This window comes from Suillus discolor (genome assembly GCF_016758755.1).
Source record: "Suillus discolor strain FC423 chromosome Unknown F5147scaffold_56, whole genome shotgun sequence".
Taxonomy (NCBI): Eukaryota; Fungi; Basidiomycota; class Agaricomycetes; order Boletales; family Suillaceae; genus Suillus; species Suillus discolor.
Window position 1 is genome coordinate 197,171 of NW_024541303.1, and position 23,161 is coordinate 220,331.

Consider the following 23,161-nt stretch of genomic DNA (forward strand, 5'->3'; position numbering starts at 1 on the left):
CGTTTGGAGATCAAAGAATTCCTTCTCTTTGATCCCGGACCGCATTAGCCTGCCATGCGTCATGATGGATGAATAGAGATTTTACTCCGCTTATTCAGAACTTATACTTAAGCATGCTTGCTTAGCAGGAGGACTTCTCCGACCGCCTTTTCTTCGACATTTGTCCCACTAGATCATGACAAGAGATGTCCCAACGAGATGTAGAGCGGTCTTGCTCGCCATTTTCATTGCGTTTGGTGAGTTCACTCTCGTCACTGCTATCCTGTGCTAATTGAACTCTTCATTGCAGGAGGTGCGCGGCTGTCATACAGAATAGAAAACGTACGTCGTTTATTAGCAACTGCCAGGTTCCCGTTTCTTTGCTTATATAGGCAGTAGATTAATGTCCACTCAATTAACATTCGGTAATAGGCTTCTTGTTCGGGTATGATATAGGTGTGATATCAGTATGTACTCATATCTTCTCGGTCCTTGGCATATCTAAACTTCTCTTCTACTCCAGGGATGTCTGATTATGCCAGACTTTATCCGCCAATTCGGCCAAGAAGGAACCAATGGTCAGTACTACCTGTCAAGTTCGAGACAATCGATCATTGTCTCTGTTCTATCGGCTGGGTAAGACCGCGATATCTGATTCCACTCCGTGCTGACATTCGTACTCATCGTAGCACGTTCTGGTGGAGAAATCATATCTCGTTGCTTTTAATATGGTCTGACGATACCTGAAGTGGAGCCATCGTTCAAGCGTTCACGTCTGATCGGCTGGGACGTCGTGGATCCATTCTGTTCTGGTCAGCTATCTTCACTGTCGGCGTGGCTATCCAAACCAGCACGACATACTCTCTTGTTCAGTTACTCATGGGGCGTTATATCGCAGGCTTAGGTGCCGGTTCATTGTCAGGTTGGTGCTGATGTCATAATATGACTTTGTGATCTAACTCCATCTATTCAGCTATCGTGCCCTTGTATAACGGAGAAACGGCACCGAAAGCTATTCGTGGTACGATCTTGGCTATCTATCAAGTCCAGATTATCTCGGGGTTCGTGAAGTCTTCATCCTCCATCGTAACAATAGGTAACGCTTGTTATCTAGCGTATTTTTGAGTTATGTGATTGAACTTGGAAGTCACACAATCAACAACTCTGCGTCCTGGCGACTCCCCATCGGATTGCAAATGGTCTGGGGTATCATAATTTTGTCTGGAATGTTTTTCCTTCCAGAATCTCCGTACGTGCAACTTCTGAGAACCTCTCATTTCAAACTGATTTGACCTTCATTAGCCGACACCTTCTCGGAACTGGACGAAGTGACGAAGCGCGCAAGGTCATTGCAGAACTCAACGGAGTCCCTGAAGACGACCCTATTGTGATTGGGATTGTTAAGGAACTCGATTTTGCTATCAAAGCAGAAAATGAGGGTGGTAAAGCGACTTGGTTAGAGTGCTTCTCCACGAGAAACGCACTGTGGCGTCGGACGATGAATGGAATCATGCTGCAATTTATTCAGCAACTTAACGGCCAGAACTTTTACTGTAAGATCCTTCGTGCCGATTTATTTTTGACCTCTGATGGCTATTGTCGACAGACTTCTATGGCGACACCTTCTTTCAGAGTGCAGGTGCAGGGCGAGTCTTAAATTTCTCCGCTTAAAGCAGTTTAGCTCATGTAATGGCAGGCTTTCACCTTATATCATCCAGACGATTCTTGGAGCGGTGTCACTTTTTGGAACTCTCCCCGCGCTGTACTTCATCGAGACTTGGGGTCGCCGAAAGGTATTCCTTCTTCCACGAGATGATCAGAGCAGAAATTTTACACTTTCCCAGTCCCTGCTCCTTGGCGCGTCTGCGCAAGCTGTCTGTGCACTAATTGTCCGTGCACATTATTCGTTGGCAAACTGTGCTGGACTGATACTTCCGTTAGGTTGCTGTGGTCGGGCATACTACCCTTGCGCCTACTGGAACGCCAACTTCAGCACTTACTGGTCGTAATAGAGCTGGGGGCAACATTGTCATTACTTTTGCAGTATTTCAAGTGTTCATCTTCAACACGACTTGGGGACCTACTGCGTGGGTGTACCTCGGAGAGTCTTTCCCTCTTCGAGTGCGCCCCAAATCGATTGCTTTCGGGACTGCGTCAAGTATGATTGCTCCCTTTTCGCTATTTGAATTCGTTACTCACGCTTGTTCAAGACTGGTTCTGGAACTTCATGCTCTCGTTCTTCTCTCCAAGGATTGTCGAGCGGTGAGTCTAAACTACAGCCAAAGGTTCTCTCGATGTTTGAACACCTCGCCAGGATTGGTCCAATGATAATGTTGGTCTTCTTCAGCATGCTTGTCTTTGGATACATCTACGTGTATTTTGCTATTCCTGAAACCAAAGGTCTAACTTTAGAAGAGGTGATGATTTGAGCACGTTGTAAATTGCTACCCATCTGATGAATATCTCAGGTGGACGAGATGTATCGCTCTGGCATCCCACCCTGGCGATCAGTAGGCTGGCGACCGAGCGAGAAGCATTATCATCCCGAAGTACATGAGAAACAGGCGTCGGACTCCGTGGAAAATTGCTAGAGATATAAATATTAAATACAAGGTCCTTGTATCGCCCCGTCTTATTTTTTGTCAAACCTCCAAATTATACACCATTCTCAACCACATGTCTCTTGCAATGTCATATCCTCCGAATGATCGACACTTGTATCATCGTCTATCGTTCACTCCGCCAACAACCACACATACTATGTCTTTCAAATGACACTCACACGAAGTAGAACTGAATGTCAAAAGCACGTCACACGAAAAGACTGAACATCTATGAGTATCAAGTAGGAAACATTGATTGAGATAACGACGAGAGACTTGCAGTTTTGGACCGGTCGTACGTGGTACTGTTTTTCACTGCGCGTCACGTATCGTTGCAAAACCTCTCAGTTGGGTTTCCTACACTCACTGCAAGCCGACTCCCACTCTCAGCACAGCAGGAATAGCCGCAATGATTAACGCATCAAACGCACACCCCGATATCTTCCTTTGAGTGATGCTGTGACCTGTTAGCATTCCGAAATAGATCGGCTCTTTATGTTTCAGAAACGTTAGCATTTGACTGACGTTATTTAATAGTAAAGGTTGGACCCCGCAAACTGTGCCGGAGAAAGGTACGAATCTTTCTTATGTATTGTCGTCTTCATTGTCCTAATTACATGTCTTCGTTGTCCTACTCGTCGAACTCGCGGTCTCTGCGAAAAGCATTCTCTGCCTTTTTTTGTTCCAACCCTAGTGCTCATGAATGGCGCCACCTCTCTGCCTCCTCCCCATAACCCTTAACACCAATTCAGCGCCCGCCTTGCCATGAAATATGCTGTCGCCGCCGGTCAAAAAATTTCGGAACAGCGCATCATGCCCAGGCAGCACGTCCACGTCAAGATCTAGCATCAGATCCCCTTCGCGTTCGTCGTCGACATCTTTTCCCTTGTTGTCTTTCCCCACCAGCCTACTCTTACCACTACCTCGCGGCAGGCGCCTTCATATTTAATATGCAACACACTGTATATGGTCTAAGAGACGGGCTCTCCGATGTAGGAGCCGAACAATTTCGGAGTGGTAACAGCCTAGGTGAAATCCATCTTGGCCAGCCACGGATCCGAAATGAAACATGTCCGGTAAACGTCAAGTCGGAAGGTATCCGATGAACCTAGCAGGTGCCACTGGTTCTTACTAGTAGGTGAAGTTCGTCTTAGCCAGCCACGGATCCGAAATATGACATCCCCGGTAAGCATCAAGTCAGAAGATATCCGATGAACCTAGGTGGTTCTTACGATACTACATTTTAGTCCATGGCATGGCAAATAAAAGCCCTCGTGATTCTGACTAGAGGGTCCATAGCACCCAAATACACACTGTCGATTCCAACCATGCAACTCACACTCATCTTCACCACACTCGTCACATTCGCTGCTATTGCTGCGTCACATCCGACACCAAAATTGGTCAAAACACACGTACTTGTGAGAGGACTTGTGCCATTCTTGTTGATGAGAACGATGCTGACTCGGAGATGCCTATGCAGCTCTGGCTAAGGGCCAGGGGCTTTCTGACCTAATTGATCTTCACTTCACTGGGCTTAGGATGCCTGATACACCCGACTCGGTCGACTTTGGAGATACACTCGTATCGCCTCGTCGTTCCCTCAATTCTGATGCAAGCGGCGAAGCCGGCCACAATGACGACATTGACAATGACAATGACGTTCACAAGAGAAGCTCCCGTGACTCTAAGTCCTCCGTCTCTCATTCAACCAATGAAAGGGACAACGGCGAAAACAACGGCGACAATAACGGCGACAACAACAACGGAGACAACAATGACAATGGTAACTACGGCGGCACCAACAACAACAACGGCGACAACAACGACAATGGTAACTACGGCGGCACCAACAACAATGACAACAACAACGGTGACAACAACAACGGCGACAACAACAATGGTGACAACAACAACGGCGACAACAATGACAACGGCAACAACTACGGCGGCATCGACCAGAACGGCGCAGAAGAAATCGAGGTCATTGACAATGACGTTCACAAGAGAGACTCCCGCGACCCTAAGTCCTCCGTCTCTCATTCAACCAATGAAAGGGATGGTGATGACGGCGGAGACAAAGGCCGGGAAACCGGGGGCGACGATGACAGGAGGCGCAAGGACCTTGGATCCTACCGTGTTTACGAGAGAAGTAAGTCATTACAGGCCTGCCGGATCACTACAGTCGACTCCCTCCTAACGCATACCAGGTATAACCCATACTCCCTCATAAGACATACATTTTTGGATTTCCAAAGTTAGTTTGCAGGGCTTTTGCTCTCTTGAATACCCCATACTCCCTAATAAGCCATACCTCTGGGGCTATCCCAAGAGGTATGCGTTAGGAGGGAGTCGACTGTATGTATAACACCTGTCATCAGAAGCTTTTGTTTACCATCTCGAGGACGAGAAGCCCTACAACTAGGCAATATATCCGAGAAAGGTACTGGTTTTTTCCTCTTACATTACTATGAAGTCTTACAAGTTGCTGTTTGTTCAGCTTTCGAATTAGGAAAGGGTTGCGAGAAGATGTATTGAGTTTAATACATCATATAGCTACAGTATCAGGGCGCAGCCTAGCTCGCACGAGAGTAGATGATCGAGTACGGACTCAATCAATAAGTTTAGTGTCTTGGACAAGTATTTGTTGACAGCGACGTGTTGACTGTTGGCGGTGGGCACCAAAGGACCCTTGGAGTCCAACTACTGACTTAGACTGAGTCTAAATTTAGATGCTATATACACTGCCATTTTACGATGAAGTGGATCGCGATGAAGTCCAGGAGCATCATGATTGGGCCAATGTTGTGTCATGAGGCTGCTATGTAAGCCCTCCATCGCGAATGTTCGGGATGGGTATGTCTTGTTTTCTATTTGTTGTTAGAGTATAGCTGTACTCGGTCTAGATTTGTCCTTGTTCTTGATGTGTCGGTCTCTACTAAAGTAATTTCACGATGCTACAACATACAATACATCAAACTTCAAGGCCTCAATACAAGCACCTTTCTTCCACAATCCTATGCCTGAAGTTTAGGCACGGTCGCAGGCGATAACCTTGGTTCGAATTGGCTATTGACCGGGAAAGATAATTCGTAGCCTAAACCACTGTCGGAGTATGCTCTGTCCCTCGGCTTGTAGCCCACGTTTCTGGTCCCTACAATATTCCGGTATCTATGATCACATCCGCTGCAACACACTGATGGAGTGCTTACCAATCTGTTCTTGATTCTCTGATTCTTGATTCTTCTCGCGAACCACTCTGCAGCAGTAGAACCAGTCTCGAAATTTTTGTCAGGTCGCTTCTTCACCGCTTCTGCAATAATATGGCTGGATTCGACAAGAGCCCGCAGGACTTTCGAGTTGCCCGGGCGGGTGAAAAAAACCAAGGACCACCGCTCGTATTCAGCCTGTACACCAGGAGGTGGACTATCCGCGGTCATTCGACGGATTAGCAAGGTTGACCATTCAAGTACTCATGCACGCACACGACACGGTGAATGTTGGATTGCAGGACGCCTCCACTGAAAAGAGATAACGCATCTCCAATATTGCAGACAGCATGTCCAGGAATGGGCTATCAGTAGATAAGTGTCTGTTGTACGTGCACGCGAGCACCAGACTCGTGCTCACTCGAATGTAGGACCACTCGTCATGACCGGGGGGAAGTACTTGGAGTCCACCGAGGCGATTGTGCAAGAAGCTCTGGTAAAGTTTGATTAAAAAGACATAATCCACGTGTCCAGTTACCCACCAGGCTGCCGAAATCAGTATGCGCACCTAGAGCAGGGATTTTCGCCGCTTCTTTGATCTGCACAGGAGGGTTACGAATACATCTAGCCTCACTACCACTATACTCCTCCAAGTCATGCAGACTCTCCAAAGTCCCTTTCGGCAGTCCAAGCTTGTCGTTGAATATATTCAATACAACATATGTCACTTCGAGACCTTTGCGGACAAAGGGTACAACCGTGTTTTCCATACGAGCATTTACGGTCGATGGGTAGGTGCGGTGAATGACCTGCGGGTATGCCAGAGCATCATCCTTCGAAACGTTTAAGAATTCGACAGAGTCCAAGGTGCCTGCATTTGCGTTAGTCTACTGCTTAGTAGCAGATTGGTCTAGAAATCCTACCAGCTGCATCAATCGCATTAGCCCCTGCTTTCTTGTATCTGATAAGGAACCCATATAAACGAGGCGCTCGTGAGCTAAATCAAAACCAACCCGAAAGATCGACCATCGTCTCCTTGCTCGAACTTCATACGTTCTTCCAAGGGCAAAGCCATTGTCTCAGCTCCCATATCAAACATCTCGCTGACTTCTTGGTCTGCGCCATGATTCTTTAAACTGTTAGAGAGTTAGGTCTGGCATGAATTCAACAAAATACTCAAATATGACGTACTACCAGAATCCGATAGTCGTCGCGGCCTCCCACAGTCGATTTACTTCCTCCGCATCTCCAGCCTTGATGAGCTCATAATCAATAATCAAGAGTGGATGTGTTCGAACATCGTTGGGGAAAGGAGGAAGAGTACTTCCAGGCATAATATGATCTAAATAAGGATGTGAGAATGGTCATCGTAGTACAGTGGTTAAGAGTGGATACACCAACGTTGAGTGAAGGCGGTAGGGTACTAGAGAATGCTTTGAAGAGGAAGTGCTATGGGAACTTGAAGGCGACCATTATATATACTACGTGATGTAGTGTAATCACCACCTGACCTCCAACGGCGTCATGAGCATTACCTATAAGTACTAGTGTACGGAGTGACTTTCCCGTTAAAATCATGGGGCAACGCATGCGTAACATTATGTAATCAACGTTATGATGCTCTTGCAAGGCTTGCAGCTAGCGCAGAAAAGTACGGCACACACTGGCAAATTCGGCAGAGAGCGTGATAGCCAACAGACGGGTATGTTCAGACTGTGAGATAACATTTTTCATCAGACAGACAGGCAGCAAGGTACTAGTTTGAGCCTGAGGGAAAGACCCAACTGCAAACCAAATATGACGTGTTGTGATGCGACGGTGACAGGAAGCGGGAACATAGCGAAATGCCAATATCGGGAGCAGACATGGGACAAGGATGGATTGGACGAGCGTTAGCCTAGTCAATACCGACAGTACTCGACGAGATTCGTGGCTGCTAGTAAGAAAAAGATACAATTAGCTGTAAAAGTCCTTCAGTACCAATCATGTAGGCTGAAGTCGGCTGACGTGCTAATCATTGCGAAAGAGTTGCTAGTAAGTCCTTATTCCTTGGGATGAACTTGCACTTGAATGGTTTGGGGAGCCTTTGGGTGTGTAAGCATGCGTTTCAGGCTCATAGAGGGAGGAGTTACCAGAGTAAACCAGAACTCTCGAACTCTGCAGGAGGTGTGATCTCTTCCCCTCTCGCATCCAGTGCTTTACCGATCGTGAATGCAGCAAGGATACAAGAAATACTGAGGTACAATGAGGCTTCGGCAAAATGTGTCCCTGGAATAAGATATCACCGTTCAGTGGCAGCTTGGATAGTGTTATGTAAAGGACGCGCACCAGGGCATCTGCGGCGCCCGAACCCAAAGATGAATTTCCGTGGGTCCAATTGGGGCGAGGGACCGAGAAATCGCTCAGGCCTGAATTCCAATGGGTCAGGGTACATCTCCTTATCCCGTGATATGGAAAGAATGTTTGCGATGACAGTTGCACCCTTGGGTATACGGTACCCTTCGTAGACATCTTCCCTCATCGCGTAGTGTGGGATCCCTGTGTCGCTGAGAGTGAACGGGAACTAGGACAAAAAAGTCATCTGACTGACCTTGCGGAGCCACGGGTGCCCAGCGGAGGATTTCCTGGATGAGCGCTCCGATGTACGGAAGCTTGCTTCTGTCGTCGAATACGGGAAATCGGTCCTGACCCACAACGGCATCAACCTCTGCCTGCGCATGCTTCTGCACCTCTGGATAAAGCAGCATCGCCAGGATAAAAGACGACAAGGATGATGTTGTCTGTTCAGTTTCAAAAGTCACATGAGGAAGGGTGCAAAAGACATCGATATCTTACGGTGTCTACCCCCCCTGCATAGATCCCCAGACTGCACCACTTGGTGATATCTTCTTGTTCGGCGCTGACCGTGGACCCGTCCTCTGGAAGGAGCTGTTCTGAAACGAAGGAATGCGTGTAGTTGCCACTGTGCTGATCGACGATGAGAATTGGTTAGGATCCCGGATAACAGGAATTCCCAAGGCTGCTTAGCAAGGCTTACGATTTGGTTTTTTGCCCAGTTAAATGGTATCATGTCGAGCCTACTTAACTTTTTCCCGAGGTCGAAGGCTAGACGCTTGAAACCTGCCCCTGGAAACCATACAGGTAGAAAACGCACTCATATGAAAGGTCGGTAAGCTGAGTTTTATGATAACGCGATGAAAGGAAGGCATACGTGGTGGTATCGTATCGACCAACCAACGTCCAGGCTGGGCTAGCACGGCGCTCATTTCCAGGCCTTCTTTCAGGATATTGATGAGATGGTCATTATTGTCGGTAACCTTCCAACCATATGCGAGGTTAAGGACAACGGCCGCTGTGTTCCTATACGCTCAATGAGAAACAAGCAAAACTAGCAATCACAAGAATTTCACGTTCTGATTTGCTCGATTAAATGTTCAGGGTTCTTGTGCAGAATACCAAGCAGTATATGGGATTGTTCGGTTTGCAGCAACTGGTAGCTTTGTATAGCGCGGGAACTCAGACTGGCTTTGAGGGTTGTGCGATACGTCTTGAAATACGGGTGAGTGCAGGATATGTTGAATGGATTCAAGTTGCGCTTGGCAAGTTCTGTCTGCATCCATACCCTTGGACGATCAGAATATATAGTGGCGCGTGAGTCGAGCAATTCGGTAGCTGATTGCAGGGAGCTAAGCACTATAAACTGTCGATTAGGCACGTGGAAGGAGAATATGGGCCCTACGAGACATGGGTCAGAAGTGTCGTAGCAAACGGGAAATTGGACAATATGCACCATAGCTTTCAGCCCACTTGGCATACGTTAGCCAAGGCTCTTTCTTTGGTAGTTGATGAGCATTTCCGGTAAAGAGCTTTGGACGTGGCCCAGGGGGTAGTGGTAATTTACTGTGTCGACGGCTGTAGAAGAAAACTGTGGCCAGTACAGCCACAAAGAATATGAGTATACCAGAAGACATTTAGCAAACAACAGGTCCGCTTTTGCAGTTTACGTTCTGAATTCTTATAAGTATCCACAGATGATATAAGCGATGCTGTCACCGGTTTGGTTTCTGGCCCATCTGCGGCATTAATTACGCTCTCGAAACACCGCATCACGAGCGCAGGAAGTCCCGGACACTTGCGAAACAAGTGACAGCAGGGAGCAACTTCTGTCCTAAAACATTTAGCTCCTGGCGACCGTATGGCGTAAAGACTTAACACCGTGGGCTCTTTATCTGTGAGTAATGTGTTGTCTTGAAACTACTGAGTACTGATGGGGCCTTTCAGGTGGCTTAGTCAGCTGTAACAGTAGTTTCATCAATACTTGCTTCTTCCTGTGAAATATTCGACGGTCCTTTATGTGGAATTTGCAGCCCGAAGAGGTGGCAAAAATATTAATTCAGGAAGAATCTACGCCGTTAACAGTGACCAGAATAAACCTTAATGTTGTTCTTGAGCAGGGTAGCTTTGAAATCAGCGACAAAAAGTGCTTCTCGCCGAGTATTTCAAAAACAGATCCTGCCTTTCGGCGTGCCGAGAGCTTAGAGAGTTTAGCATCTCATAGGACACACTGTTTCTGGCAGGAGCCCGTTTTTTTTTCCTGCAGCACAGCGTGCCCATGAAAAACAGTGTCCTGGCAGCCTCATGGGGTACGGTACCTTTTCTCGCTTGCTTAACCCGATGATATATTGCTCCGCTGTCTACTAGGTACCGCCTTCATCTCCTTTCCTCCCGGGTTCCTCGCTGCTCACAGACCTCGGCAAGTCGGCAACCACGACGAACGCGCGCGCATGTCTGGGGTCAGTACCAAACCTGCGTGTCCCGGGCCATGCGCTTAATCATGGGCGTAGATATTTTGATGCGGTCATGACGCGGCGTAGGTAAGTGTGGAGGTTGACATCAGTACAGAGACTGCGGAAATGTTTGGGGGAACTTGTTGTGATGAATGGTGCCTGACCCAGCCTGAATTGAGGTGAGACAGCACTTGATACTGACATGCGGCCGCGTTTGAAAACCAACATTGGATCAACGAATTAGAGAGCAATGCAACAATACAAGACGAACGCAAGACGCACACTAGTACGGACAAAGACTCGGAGAACAGCCGCTGTGAGTAGTGAAAACAAATTCTAGGCCTGTATGCAGATGGACATTTAAGTAGTCATATACATATGTTGATCATGAACGAAGAGTTCGAGCGAGAACATGATCACCGTGACAGTCCCAAAATTTGTCACATGTACCGCGTCACAGTCGCGTCACGACCGCGTCTTGAATTTCACCTACTATCCCCTTGTTATAACAACAGCTGTCCTCTGCGCCCACATCGCATCATTCAATACCTTGAAATTTGTCGCCACTCACTGCACAGTGCAATATGACTCTCAACAGTGCGAGAACTCCGCATGTGATGTCAGCCCGGGACGGCGTGGAGACAGTACTACTAGTAGTACTCGACGTCTCGCAATTCCAAGTAACCCATTGGGTCCAGCCTGGACCAGATCTCTTCTCAGATCTACACTGTTAAACCGTACAATCTCATTCCATACATGCCGTGGATCAACGGAATCGTCAAATAGTAAGCCCAACATGCCTGCCATGATGTATCTAATGACAAAGAACATAGACTGGCGATATAAATTGAATCTAAAGTCAGGGACTTTGCAACGGTATGAGCGGCATTACAGAAATGTGACTGTCCAAAGCCTTCGCATGACAAGGAAACGCGTCGGCAGTTCACTACGCTCAAAGATCATCGACTGCTCAGATCTACCTGGCTACGTCGACCGTCCTCACTACCCAGAATTTTTCGTCACTGAAATTTTATCGACTCACTGGTACCACTTTTGCAATGAACTGATACCAGCACGGTAAGCATACTATTGCTAATCAATGGTCATAAAGATACATTGATACTATTACAATCATTAATGCGTATATCGTCCATGTCAAAGTCCATGCAAGTCTAAGTCAGTCCAGTCTAACTAAATATTTGGGCAACTTGCGGCATCACCACAACCACCTGCGTCGTCGTCCAGGGGAATCGTCCTCCTCCACAACATTATTACCTCTAATAACCTTCAGGAACACGCTTTCTAGTGTCGCCTTTTCTACAGTGTATTCCTGGAAATCGCCCTGGGACGAGAGAATATGGAACAATCGCGCAAGGGTGAAACCACTGCCTTCTTGTATAGGAACTTCGAAGCGTGTGGCAACATCGTCGGCTAGACGGGAGCCTGGAATCCGACTCATGAGGACCTGAGCTCTAATCACGTCCTCTCGTGTTGGACAAGAGAAATGCACTTGGTACGTGGCATAACGCGAGACCAGGTTGTCGATTGTACCAACAGCTGCAAGGCGATAAGATATTGCGAATATCATAATGATTGATGTGCCTACCCAGTAATTGTTTCGAAATGATGCCAACCTTATTTGCCAGAGCTGAAGCTTCTTCCATGGAATCTAGATAGCCATCTAAATTAGAGGCAAGGTCAGGATGATTTCAAATAAAACGTACGTGTTGTGATAACAATTGCTTTTCCGACAGCGACGTTCCGGAGAGTCCCCCACATATCTCTTTTCATCTTCGCATCTACTCCCGTAGAAAACTCGTCAATGAGAACAACAGAGGGGTTACCTGCATGTATTCATGTCAGCCATCCCATCCACCTGGAGTTTCAGAACTCACCAATGAGGGCGATAGCAAGAGAGAGCTTGCGCTGATTCCCGCCGGACAGTTGACTCGCTAGTCTGTCAGCATACACATGCAATGATGTAGCAATCATGAGTGCCTCGATATTTGTCTTCAGTTCAAAGCCTCTCTTCAGGCCTTTGAGACGTCCATAGATCATGAGGTGTTCCCGAACAGTCAACTGAGAGTCGATCGCAGTAAACTGTGGGCAGACTCCCAAAGATAGACGTGCAGTTCTCGGAGAAGTTAACACTGATATCCCCTTGATCAATACATCTCCCATGTCCGGAACAATATCGCCACCTAGACAACACAGAATCACGGAAATAAGTCTCAGAGCGTGATTGTTGTATCAGATATACATACGAATCATGTTGAACGTTGTAGTTTTTCCAGCCCCGTTAGGCCCAAGCATGGCAAATATAGTGTCCCGAGACACCCCGTAAGACACGTCATCAACAACTTTATTGCCCCCAAAAGTCTTGGTAAGATGAAGAAGACGCAACACATCATTGGAGTTTGCCACCGAGTGCGCTTCAGCGGCAACGTCTTGTCGGTTAGCCTCGAAACTGGCCTGCAACTTATCCATTCGTACTCGCCGTCCCTTGGTATTGAGGAATCGGCGAGGGATAATTGACCCAGAATCAACCCATACGAGAATACCGAACAGCACAAAGCCATAAACGAAGAGGTAGAGGATGGGACCTCCAAATTGCATGAGGTCACCAAGTGATGCCGATGTCACAGGAGTCGTGCCGTCGCAAAGCAGCGAGAAGAGATTTACTGATACAAAGGCGGTACGCATCTACGACATGATGAAGGCTAGTTTGCATGAAGAAAATAACGCGACTTACGACACTAGCCACCGGCGATAGCACCGAAAACGTGAAGTCTAGAAGGATCATTTAAAACGCCAGGCCGCAGATGAACATATAACAACGGCTTACGGATGATCGTGATGATGCTGGCGGATTGAGACGCCGGCGCATAAGTCAGCGTCAAGAGATATCCACCCAAGTACATCTAGTCCTACATTAGCGGTGGTACGCCCAAGAAACTGCAAGAGCTCACGATATACATGATGATTTGGTATCCTGCCACTGCTGCAAAAGAGGATAGTGGCGACGACATGAACAACGACACGCAGTACGCGAATAACGCCCCAACGATGCCATACAAAACGAGGACGACCCACTGCCAGGATGTATAAGTGAATTACAACGCTCAAAAAATAAAGGTAAACATACGAAGAAACCAAAGCCGGTGAACTGATTCGTAGTGGTAGCGAAGACAATGGTAATGATTGTAGCAATTGTCACCGAGAATATTGAGTCCCACATGAGATGGCCAATCCAAAGCCCAACGGGATTTGAAAGACCGTTCGACAGTTGCATGGCTTGCTACGGCTGATCTTCGCTCTCTTGAGACATAGATGGAGAAGAACGCAGGAAAGACAGCCTAAGCGAGATATCAGCGCATGATTCTATGTATACGGAATTCTTGCACAACGCGTACCATAGCAGGCCCCGAAAAACGCCACCCACTTGAGATCAACCAGAGTCCCTGAAGCAAGATGAGGGAAAGCAGCATAGCTCGCGTAAATGAGGTTCGGCGTGCGTTCAATGACCCCAGAAGCGTTCAATGCCCGATTATACAGTATATTTGTTACCAGATTCATCATGGTCGGACCAGTTAAACCGGGCGGGGTTGCCTGCCATGCAAATAACGAATCACCCGTCAGCATATCTATCGATATCCCACCAAACGTCAGGTTAAGGTAGTCCTGATCAATCGTCGAGACAAATGTGGCATTGTCGACGATGTTCTCCGTTTTTAGGTATGACACAGTTGAGCCGAGAGTCGAAATGATATTCGGAGGTGACTCCAAGACTCGGGTACCAGGTCCAGACGCAGCTGAATAGTAGATGGGCGATTCGGGGAAGTACAACGAAATGACTGACTCGTTCCCGAGCTTAGTGGTACATGTTGTGTCCTGGCCAGATAGGAAGATTATCGGGATGCATGAACCGCAAACCGCGATGAGCACAGCTAACAAGGGCGTTAGCCAACTCCTGCGAGCGATTAATGCACGCTTATAAAAGATCGTCAAAGCTTGACTAAGAGGGGAACGAGCTCGCCCATCAGTAAGCTGAAGAGCTCCAGGTGGAGATGAGCCGTCGGTCGATTCAGCCAGGGTGGGCTCATAAATACCACCTGAACTTGAAATGGACTTCTCGGTGCTATCTAGGGAGGCGCTACCAGTTTGACGGGCCATGAGATCCAGGAAGATATCTTCAATGGTCGTCCCAAGTACATCACAGGACGCGACGCAAAGAGCATTGCGCTCCTCATCCAACAGCTGGAGGACCTTCTCCACGACAACGGGATCCTTTGACTTAAGGTGGTATGACGCCTGGCTCGGCGAGGAGAGTGACATGGAACACTGGGGGCAAACTTGACGAATACGATCCAAAGCTTCGGAAGGTGCTTTTGAAAGGTCCTTCTCAGTCAAATCAGGGAGGTCGAACATGACTTGGACGCTGTATCCCTGCCCGAGGTTTGACTTGAGAGCAACAGGAGTGCCCGCAGCTACCAGCTTGCCTGGCGCAGCTAAAATGGCTATGTTATCGGCCAACAGATCAGCTTCGTCCAAGAAATGAGTGGTGAACACGATGGTCCGGTCAAGGCGAACGGATGTCAAAGTCCTCCACAACGCCCGGCGGGATAATGGATCAACACCGGATGTACACTCATCCACAAGGACAATCTTGGAGCCTCCAACGAGCCCAATAGCGAGCTGCAGCTTGCGCTTCTGACCACCCGAGAGAGTACTGGCATTGGCGTGGATCTTTTTGCCGAGATCGCAGTCGCGCAGTAGCTGTTCGTAATCTTCGTCTTCATCTATCGATTTGGCAGAATGCTTCACTGCGCGCCATACGCGGAGAGTTTGGTAGCAAGAAAGTTCAGGGAATATCACATTTTTCTGAGGCACGATGCCGAGCGTTCCGCGGGGAGGACGAGACACACCACCCTCAAAGGTGATAGTTCCCGTGCTGCGCCCTAGAAGATTTCCAATGATTGATAATGCCGTTGACTTACCGGCGCTAGTCACCCCTGGTAGTTAGCCATTTTTCCATTCTGTCAAAGGTGAAACAAGACTCACCCATTTGATCCCAAAAGAACGAAGATGCCCGACTTGGGAACATCGAAAGACAAATCTGCAATGGCAGTGACCGGTCGCTTCTCACGGTGGAACAAGGAGGGGGAAAACGTCTTGCCCAAATTCCTGACAGAGATTGCAACTCCGTTGGGATGCGGAGGTCGGTCAGCCTTTTTCTGCCTGCGGCAGCACGACCAAAAGCCTGGGGACGGCTCTCTGGCGTCATAGAGCCTTCTCTCGAGTAGGACACCTAAATATGGCCATAGGAACACGTCAACCTAGACATAGGTTAAGACATTGTACACGAGATATATGCATCACGTACAATGGCAGCAATAATCAAGGGCAACAAAATTAGATTTGTATCCGGATCTGGCTTCATGATATTGGTTGGAATCTGTTGGTTTTCCCAGCCACATATAGCACGGATTGCGAAAACGTAGTATCCGGGCGGGAAGATTAGGGTAAAAATAGTCGCCGTAATCGTGCTAGCCCTGCTGAAGACTAGCGCGAGGATAGCAAATATCATAGCAAGGAATGTAGTTGCCACAGCCGCAAGCTGAGGGCTCTTGCCAAAAGGAGCCGCGACGAAGAAGGACCAACTGGCAAGCGAGAATCCAAATAGAAGGTGCACACCAAGCACCAGGCCAACATTAGTACCGCTGAAAATTTGGTAGTGCCATATGATAGAAACGACCACCCATGCGGGAAGATATGCTAGAGAGATACTAATATGCCACGATCTGAATGCCATAAGTAATCAGGGACATGCGATGCATAGCGGGTCCTTTTGAGCAGTGACGCACGCTATTCTGGCAGTATCCAGTAGACCCATAGCCTTCATGTGGCTGGTTAGAAGATTGGCTCTCTCGCCGGTGAATGACCCCGGAAGATGATACGCAATCCCGATATAACAAATAAAACTGATCCCCAATTAAAGTTGTAGGATTGTGAGTTGATGTGTTGGACTCACAATGCAATGACAATAAGATTTCGAATGCCTCTGATGTAACCTGAGACAGGAAAATGTCAGTATGCAGTCATACCATGAACGTAAACGACGTACTAAGTCTCGTATTCGTGGCCTGTTGTTGGTTGGTTTCCTGACTATATGGCCATTCCATAGGAGTAGGTACTTCCTGTCCAGATCTAAGCTCGATGATTGCCTGAGGTGAACCATTAACACTTTGAAAGGAAAAGAGAGTAAGCGAATATGATACCTGGTCTAATGCCCATTGCAACGGCAGAATACGTGTCTCGAAATCACTAGTATGACTGATTACGTTGATGTATACAAGACCACCATCGGCACTGATGGTGTAGTTGACTGGTTTCGGATCCGTGGCATTCATTGGAAGGTAATTGAACGCAATAGCGGCAAAGCACTGAGAGGTCAGGTCGAAGTTTTGTGGACATTGGGTTGGTATGTCTGCGGGTGTCGCAACCTGCATGACCGCTTGAAGTTGATTCGACGTAAAGTTACTGGTGATGTGTGCCATGACTTGTTCCGCAGAGGGTGTCCCAGTACCATTGGTTCCATCAGCCCAGACTAAGGTTAGAGAGCCGTCAAACTGATCCTGCAAATTGTAGACCGAGATCGGAGAGCCAATTCCATACTACAAGGATGTGAGACGGTGGACTCGAATAATTTGGAAATATTCTTCACATTATTTGGCTTTAAAAGAAATGTCTGTGCGACAGCGAGGAAGACTTTGTAACCGTTGTAAGGATGTGTATATTGATGAAATTGAGAGGGAGCTAGACGTACTTCCGTATCCGATCGGCAACAACAAGCAGCGCAGGATGTTCAACTATGGCATGGTCAGAGTGGCGAACGTTCCGCAGGCATAATTTTACTCACGAGCGAATGTTTAGAGAGAACGATCCAGTTCTTCCAGCACAGTATTGTAAATTGCCGGAGGAACAGACTCCCCGGAAACGCCATGATTGCCGTAACAGAAGGGATGAGGAGAGTTCGAAGAGAGGTTATATACCTCGAGGACGCAGTTTCAGGGAATACGCAGCAGCTGGTATAGCAATCTGGATTTGTCCATTGCAACACACAGGAGACGTTGCCGCATCGGTACCTATCGTGAGACGCAGAGAACTTAGAGTTAGAATTTTACAAGGTTCCCCTTAGTAAGTATAGTTCTACTGTATTAATGATTGACGTACAGATCAGATTCTCGTCTAACATTCCTTCCAAGTGCTCGTCCTGGTCGGTTCTATCGTCGTCAAGTACTGGTAAGTAACTTGCAGTCTGAACTAATATTTCATTCAGGACCATTTGTCGCATGGGTGTTGGAGGCGGCGTGCGAAGCCAATGGCGTTTTTCTTAGCCTTGCTATGTTAGTAGTATCCATCCGCGCCTAGTGGGTTACGGGCAGACATGTGAAGACAGGAGAAAATCACCGGTGACGTACACAGCCCGTTCTGCCTTCCGTCGGAGTTCAACCGCTTACTGAAATTACTCAGCATTTTGCACTTTAGATCCCGCCCGTAGTTACTTGGAGCGAAGAATGCACTTCATCATTCCTTCCTCGTAAGTTGACGCTGACCGGCCAATGAACTTGGTTGTCTCAAATATCCAATTTGCACCAATTCTTACATAAATCGAAGGACATGCCGTGCCTGGTCAATGTGACAAATTTTGTGCCATATCTCTACCAAAACTCTATATTTCCTACAACCCAAAATGTGATTACTAAAATAGGCAGAGTTGAGAGACAAAAAACAATACCTCAAAAGTCGCATCTCCCTTGTAATGCTAGGACACTTAGGGCTACACACTCCACAATTTACTTTACATGTCAAACAAGGGTTTTTTATTGAGTGACTGGATACCATTAGCCCATTTCACTGTAGTAGAACCGTCCTAGCCCAAATTTGCATGACAGCTTCAGTGAAATGGTTGCTAATGCCGCACCAGATGGTGACCCTAACTAGGAGCGTTCAATCATGTTGCGTTCGATTTGGATACTTTTGGACGTCGCTTTCGACTCACCCAATCGTGTATGATAACGCGATAACGCGCTATCTGCGCGGCTTCATTCTCCCGAGTCCTGCGTTGTCGCTTTTTTTGGTTGCCGCCACTTCTTCATTAGGGATCGGAACAGTCACACAGCGGGATATCTCACATCGCGCCTATATGCATTCCCGTGGTGTTTTCTCCCAAGAACCGCTTGGTACTATGTGGTACATGGATTGCAACGATACAGTGCCCACTGCTGTCACCTAGAACTAGTCTGGAATATTCTTGCAAGCAATCTTAATCAAGATGCGGTTTGACATCGGATGCGCGCTCCAAAGGTTATGTAAACCCCACACAGCCGATATGACTATTCCGGGGGATGGAAGAGCCTGTGAAAATGAGGAAGTTAGAGAAAGGGACAGTCTGCGCTATTAACTGGTCCTCGGATAACTTGTGAGTTAATCGAGGTACATACAAGGCCGCCATTGGTGTGCCTGGCACAGAAGTTCTGCTTGAACTCGGGGCCGCTGACTTAATATAGTGCGCGTTGGTTGTGATCGGCATCGACTGACGGCAGGAGTCGAGAATCATGCAAAGTGCTTCGCTAACCACTCTGCGGATGTCCTGGAATGTGGCCTGGATGTCTGACAGGCCTTCAAAGTACTCGCCTAGAATCTATAGGACGCCAAGAAAGGTTTTGATCGCTGTCAGAGCTTGGGTGAGCTTGTTGCATATGAATTGCCAGTTGTGCTGTGAGTGCCAGGACCAGGAGGGGGAAACCAGACAAAGGCCATGACGTCAAACGCAGAGGGATTGATGTCCCCAAGGAATTTCATGAGTATGTAGAAAACCCTTCAAAAAACTTGACCGCTAACACGTGGATCGATTGGTTTAAAAGTTGCCTGTACTCCGGAGCCTTTGAATTAGTATACGGTAACGTGCACATTTCAGATGGAATCGCTAGGATAATAGATCCACGTACAGGACGAGAATCATCTCCCGCTTAAGCTTCCCGTTCTCACCATACTTGGGACACACCTCCCGGTAGAAGTAAGGCAGCTTTCCCTGCTCGTTTAATCATTGGCATTATGCGGACTACAGGATAGATCGTCGATCAAGGAACATACCACCATTAATCGTCGATACAATAATCTCGCGTGTCTAATCTCTCTTCATCAGCACCTTTCTCGAGAGACACTCTAAGCTCCTGGATTGGTTCTTTGTGGTATCTTCAGATACGACTGTGTAGTATGGTGCCACTCCTGCCATGATGATTTGGACGACATGGCTGACAGCGAACTCGAGCCTTCGTCCAGGATCGCACGCAATATTTGGTGGGTAGAAAAGCGTGAGAAAAAAACTTCCGAATACGCATTGTATGAACTACTCTTCCACTTCACTCCAGCCTTATAAAGTATGAGCTCTAACTAATTCGTGTTCTACTTCAAATAACCCTGTGTTCTTGAATCACACTCTCATGGCATTTCTCGGCCTCCGCGAGTGGTCCATTTCTGCATGTTCCATTTCTCGTGCTGCAAGTGCCTTTCGCTGGCCAGCCGTGTTGAATGTTTTGCCCTAGCAGCGAGCGTATTCACCTTTCACCTTGCCTCGGAGAAGCAGGATAAATATTCGTTGTACGTTGTTACTTTGACCTCGAAAGGGTGTTACAGCGGAGACGTGCGCCAAGGATCCTCAAAACTCATACGGTGCTCGAATTGCCAAGGAGGCACATAATTAGAAGGCAGTTTGACTTCCTACGGGGTATTAGGCGCGTTCAATCACACCCTTTTTCAATGGGCTGATAGCTCATCCGTCGCTTCCTTGTACTAAGCTGTAGACTCTTTCTTAGAACCAGATATCCTTAATTTTGGAGAAATCATGATGCAAAACACGATGTTCGTTGCAGAGATCTTCTTGTGTGCCATGCGTGATTTATAGCACACGCTCAGCTGAGAGAAGCAATCGGTACTTTATTTTGGACGATAGGCATTGTTTTAATATATTGACTGATTTCTGCCAGATGGAGTGTGTGCCGAGTTGCGCACTCGTAAAATGGCTAATGGAACAATTACCTGGATAAGATGTTATGAGCACTTTGAATACCATGGTCAACCTGTAAGTACACCGCGTTGTGAATGCATAACACGATAGGCAGTCTATTTACGTAACATCTTCCGCATGATTCATAGACCCATTTAGACTTTTATACTCGTGTCATCTTGGATGACGAATGATGCGTCAGGCCGGTTTGTGAGGAACCAGGGACGGACGCACCCACACAATGCATGGCAGTTGATGCCATCATGCTTGTGATTCATGAACCGGGTCGGGTTCAGTTCATTATTTACGGATCTCAGGGAATGGTGCGTGCTGGATAGCATTTTAGCAACCGGCATCGCTGAACCTTTCCACGCTGCCCAACCAGTATCACTGACATGTCTGCTTCCCCAGACTATTACACGGAAGACAAGGAGAATGCCCTTAGCTCGATTGAAGATGGACTTGAAGTTTTGCACGCTGAGGCAGCACCAGATCGTGTGATCGCAAGCCGTTTTGGTGTACTTGGCCCACTTCTTTCAAGACTCTTTGCCATTGGTGTCGAAGCTCGTGGAATAGAGCGTGTACCGGAAGACCAGAGAGAGTCGAAAAATGCTTGGAACAAGTGCGTATATTATGTTGCGCTCGTACTATGCCTGTCCTGAGCCCAATGTAGTCTTCTCATGTGGTGGTCAGTTCGATTTGATCCAAAACATTGTTTTGTTCTCATGTTCCCTTCCCTTCATTTTTGCGCAGGTCCGTTAATGCAGTGTTGACTACCATTCCTATCGGGGGGCTCGCACAGTCCGCTTTCACTTTGAGTTTTGGGTATGTTTACTCACTACATCATGATGCCGCTTCTTACCCATGCTTATGCTCTCAAGCCACGCTGTAGCAACTATTTTCTGTTTTGGCGCTCTCGGCGGCATTGCAACAGCATTCATTGCTACCCTCGGCCCCATAACTGGTCTCCGCACCATGGTTATCACCCGTTTCAGTTCAGGATACGTTGGCGGCACCATTTACTCGGTCCTCAACATCCTCACACAGTGCGGCGATTCTCGTTTACATGCACATTATCTCACTGATCGTACCTAGGCTCGGCTTTTCCACAACAGCAGTCATTCTCGGAGGTCAGACGCTAGCCAATATCAATCCTGGCACCCTTCCGCTCGTCGTTGGCATCATTATCATTGGTGTGTGTTGCCTCATCCCGTGTTTTATCGGGTACGACATGGTACACGTCTACGAACGCTACGCATGGATAATCGCCAGTGTCATAATGCTTTTCCTCTGGGGTCTTGGTGGCAAAGCCGGATATGACATAAACGCGCAGAAATCTATCGAAGACACAGGGCGTGCTCTCTCAGCAGATATTCTCGGCTTTGGCGGAATCGTATTCGGCTCATTTACAGGGGTGAGTCTACCCAGCATCTCTCTTGTATCACAACAGGGGCTAAATACTGCGAACCTTTATCCACCAGTGGGCTCCAGTAGCTGCAGATTATAATTGCCGACTACCGGCTGATACGCCACCCATGCGTGTATTCCTGCTTACATTCTTCGGCCTGTTCATCCCTATCTGCTTTGTCCAGATCCTTGGCGCAGCCCTTATGACAATCACAGATCCGGCATACGTCTTAGCATACGCAGATGGATCGACAGGCGGCCTAATCGCGCAAGTTCTCTCCCCTTGGGGTCACTTTGGCCAATTCATCCTCGTCCTTCTCGCACTTACTGTCGTGTAAGAGAACGGCTCAATACCTTCTTGTATACACTAATCTAGGAATAGCGCTAACAATATCCCAAATACCTACTCCACCGGCCTGTCAATACAAGCCCTGGGACGCCCATTCGCCATCATCCCGCGCTTCTTCTGGGTTTTCATGGCTTTCGTCGCATATACAGTAGCAGGCGTCGTAGGCCGCGAACACTTCAACGCCATCCTTTCTAATTTCCTCAGTATTCTCAGTTACTGGACGGCTTTCTTCATCGTGATCGTAGCCGAAGAGCACTTCATCTTCAGACGGAAGAACGGACCGCTCGGAGGTTACAATTTGGATGATTACGATACGCCGTCAAAGTGAGTCTACTGGTTTTGGGTGAAGATGTGATTGACCCTGTTATATCTTCAAGGTTGCCACCAGGCATAGCAGGTGTACTCGCAATGGGCTTTGGAATCGCAGGTGCTGTCGTTGGGATGTCAGAGGTATGTCATTTCCCTGCCTTAGCCTCGTACACTGATACATCTCCTCGTTCATAGGTGTGGTATACAGGACCGCTTGGGAAGATGGCAGGAGCGGCGTACGGCGCTGATCTTGGGTTCGAGGTATGATTGATTCTTTCGTCGATTGAACACGCGCTCACAAAATTTTCATATAGCTCGCAGCTGCTTTCTCGGCTGTTACTTATCTTCCGCTGCGTGCACTTGAGATTAAGCTCATTGGACGATAAGGGAGATCCGCTGTACTAAACTGGTGTCAAGGCTGTAAGTTAATAATCATGGATCGTATGAAG

At 47.7% G+C, this 23,161-nt stretch overlaps 7 protein-coding genes across 7 annotated transcripts; 3 read left to right on the top strand and 4 right to left on the bottom strand.

Moving 5' to 3' along the window:
• Positions 1 to 137: 137 nt before the first annotated feature.
• On the top strand, positions 138 to 2,665 carry F5147DRAFT_711408 (uncharacterized protein). The gene is made up of 12 exons (XM_041438323.1): positions 138 to 236; positions 412 to 446; positions 503 to 615; positions 729 to 905; positions 1,094 to 1,228; positions 1,282 to 1,532; positions 1,586 to 1,625; positions 1,676 to 1,772; positions 1,824 to 1,868; positions 1,921 to 2,169; positions 2,265 to 2,396; positions 2,448 to 2,665. Exons 1-12 carry the CDS (start codon positions 176 to 178, stop codon positions 2,568 to 2,570), a joined length of 1,458 nt encoding a protein of 485 aa, XP_041289368.1. The 5' UTR covers positions 138 to 175; the 3' UTR covers positions 2,571 to 2,665.
• A 1,229-nt stretch (positions 2,666 to 3,894) lies between these two features.
• Positions 3,895 to 5,445, top strand: F5147DRAFT_333351 (uncharacterized protein). Its single transcript, XM_041429266.1, has 4 exons — positions 3,895 to 4,734; positions 4,964 to 5,025; positions 5,083 to 5,256; positions 5,315 to 5,445. Exons 1-3 carry the CDS (start codon positions 4,195 to 4,197, stop codon positions 5,231 to 5,233), a joined length of 753 nt encoding a protein of 250 aa, XP_041289369.1. The 5' UTR covers positions 3,895 to 4,194; the 3' UTR covers positions 5,234 to 5,256; positions 5,315 to 5,445.
• On the bottom strand, positions 5,432 to 7,339 carry F5147DRAFT_711419 (uncharacterized protein). Its single transcript, XM_041438324.1, has 9 exons — positions 7,193 to 7,339; positions 6,983 to 7,133; positions 6,805 to 6,927; positions 6,715 to 6,752; positions 6,334 to 6,662; positions 6,213 to 6,284; positions 6,068 to 6,156; positions 5,795 to 6,008; positions 5,432 to 5,736 (listed from the first exon to the last, which is right to left on the bottom strand). Exons 2-9 carry the CDS (start codon positions 7,123 to 7,125, stop codon positions 5,680 to 5,682), a joined length of 1,065 nt encoding a protein of 354 aa, XP_041289370.1. The 5' UTR covers positions 7,126 to 7,133; positions 7,193 to 7,339; the 3' UTR covers positions 5,432 to 5,679.
• A 71-nt stretch (positions 7,340 to 7,410) lies between these two features.
• On the bottom strand, positions 7,411 to 10,138 carry F5147DRAFT_711428 (cytochrome P450). Its single transcript, XM_041438325.1, has 11 exons — positions 10,076 to 10,138; positions 9,582 to 10,025; positions 9,202 to 9,526; positions 9,003 to 9,151; positions 8,829 to 8,944; positions 8,627 to 8,758; positions 8,382 to 8,571; positions 8,120 to 8,329; positions 7,924 to 8,059; positions 7,803 to 7,875; positions 7,411 to 7,751 (listed from the first exon to the last, which is right to left on the bottom strand). The coding sequence occupies exons 2-10, from the start codon at positions 9,760 to 9,762 to the stop codon at positions 7,806 to 7,808; spliced, it is 1,509 nt and encodes a 502-aa protein (XP_041289371.1). The 5' UTR covers positions 9,763 to 10,025; positions 10,076 to 10,138; the 3' UTR covers positions 7,411 to 7,751; positions 7,803 to 7,805.
• A 1,235-nt stretch (positions 10,139 to 11,373) lies between these two features.
• Positions 11,374 to 17,581, bottom strand: F5147DRAFT_813730 (uncharacterized protein; the record flags this gene model as incomplete). Its single annotated transcript, XM_041443500.1, has 20 exons — positions 11,374 to 12,135; positions 12,185 to 12,259; positions 12,303 to 12,422; positions 12,474 to 12,779; positions 12,843 to 13,281; positions 13,331 to 13,368; positions 13,424 to 13,499; positions 13,548 to 13,670; positions 13,724 to 13,872; positions 13,992 to 15,536; positions 15,576 to 15,580; positions 15,640 to 15,914; positions 15,962 to 16,379; positions 16,443 to 16,559; positions 16,610 to 16,649; positions 16,703 to 16,802; positions 16,857 to 17,252; positions 17,303 to 17,346; positions 17,405 to 17,447; positions 17,498 to 17,581. 20 exons carry the CDS (start codon positions 17,579 to 17,581, stop codon positions 11,795 to 11,797), a joined length of 4,734 nt encoding a protein of 1,577 aa, XP_041289372.1. The 3' UTR covers positions 11,374 to 11,794.
• A 901-nt stretch (positions 17,582 to 18,482) lies between these two features.
• On the bottom strand, positions 18,483 to 19,694 carry F5147DRAFT_655724 (uncharacterized protein; the record flags this gene model as incomplete). The annotated part of the gene is made up of 7 exons (XM_041434006.1): positions 18,483 to 18,578; positions 18,641 to 18,731; positions 18,774 to 18,881; positions 19,083 to 19,174; positions 19,217 to 19,282; positions 19,483 to 19,523; positions 19,646 to 19,694. 7 exons carry the CDS (start codon positions 19,692 to 19,694, stop codon positions 18,483 to 18,485), a joined length of 543 nt encoding a protein of 180 aa, XP_041289373.1.
• A 1,348-nt stretch (positions 19,695 to 21,042) lies between these two features.
• On the top strand, positions 21,043 to 23,098 carry F5147DRAFT_582453 (permease for cytosine/purines, uracil, thiamine, allantoin-domain-containing protein; the record flags this gene model as incomplete). The annotated part of the gene is made up of 10 exons (XM_041431654.1): positions 21,043 to 21,269; positions 21,321 to 21,335; positions 21,401 to 21,472; positions 21,529 to 21,693; positions 21,743 to 22,061; positions 22,129 to 22,388; positions 22,437 to 22,727; positions 22,781 to 22,853; positions 22,908 to 22,973; positions 23,027 to 23,098. The coding sequence occupies 10 exons, from the start codon at positions 21,043 to 21,045 to the stop codon at positions 23,096 to 23,098; spliced, it is 1,560 nt and encodes a 519-aa protein (XP_041289374.1).
• Between the last annotated feature and the right edge of the window lie 63 nt (positions 23,099 to 23,161).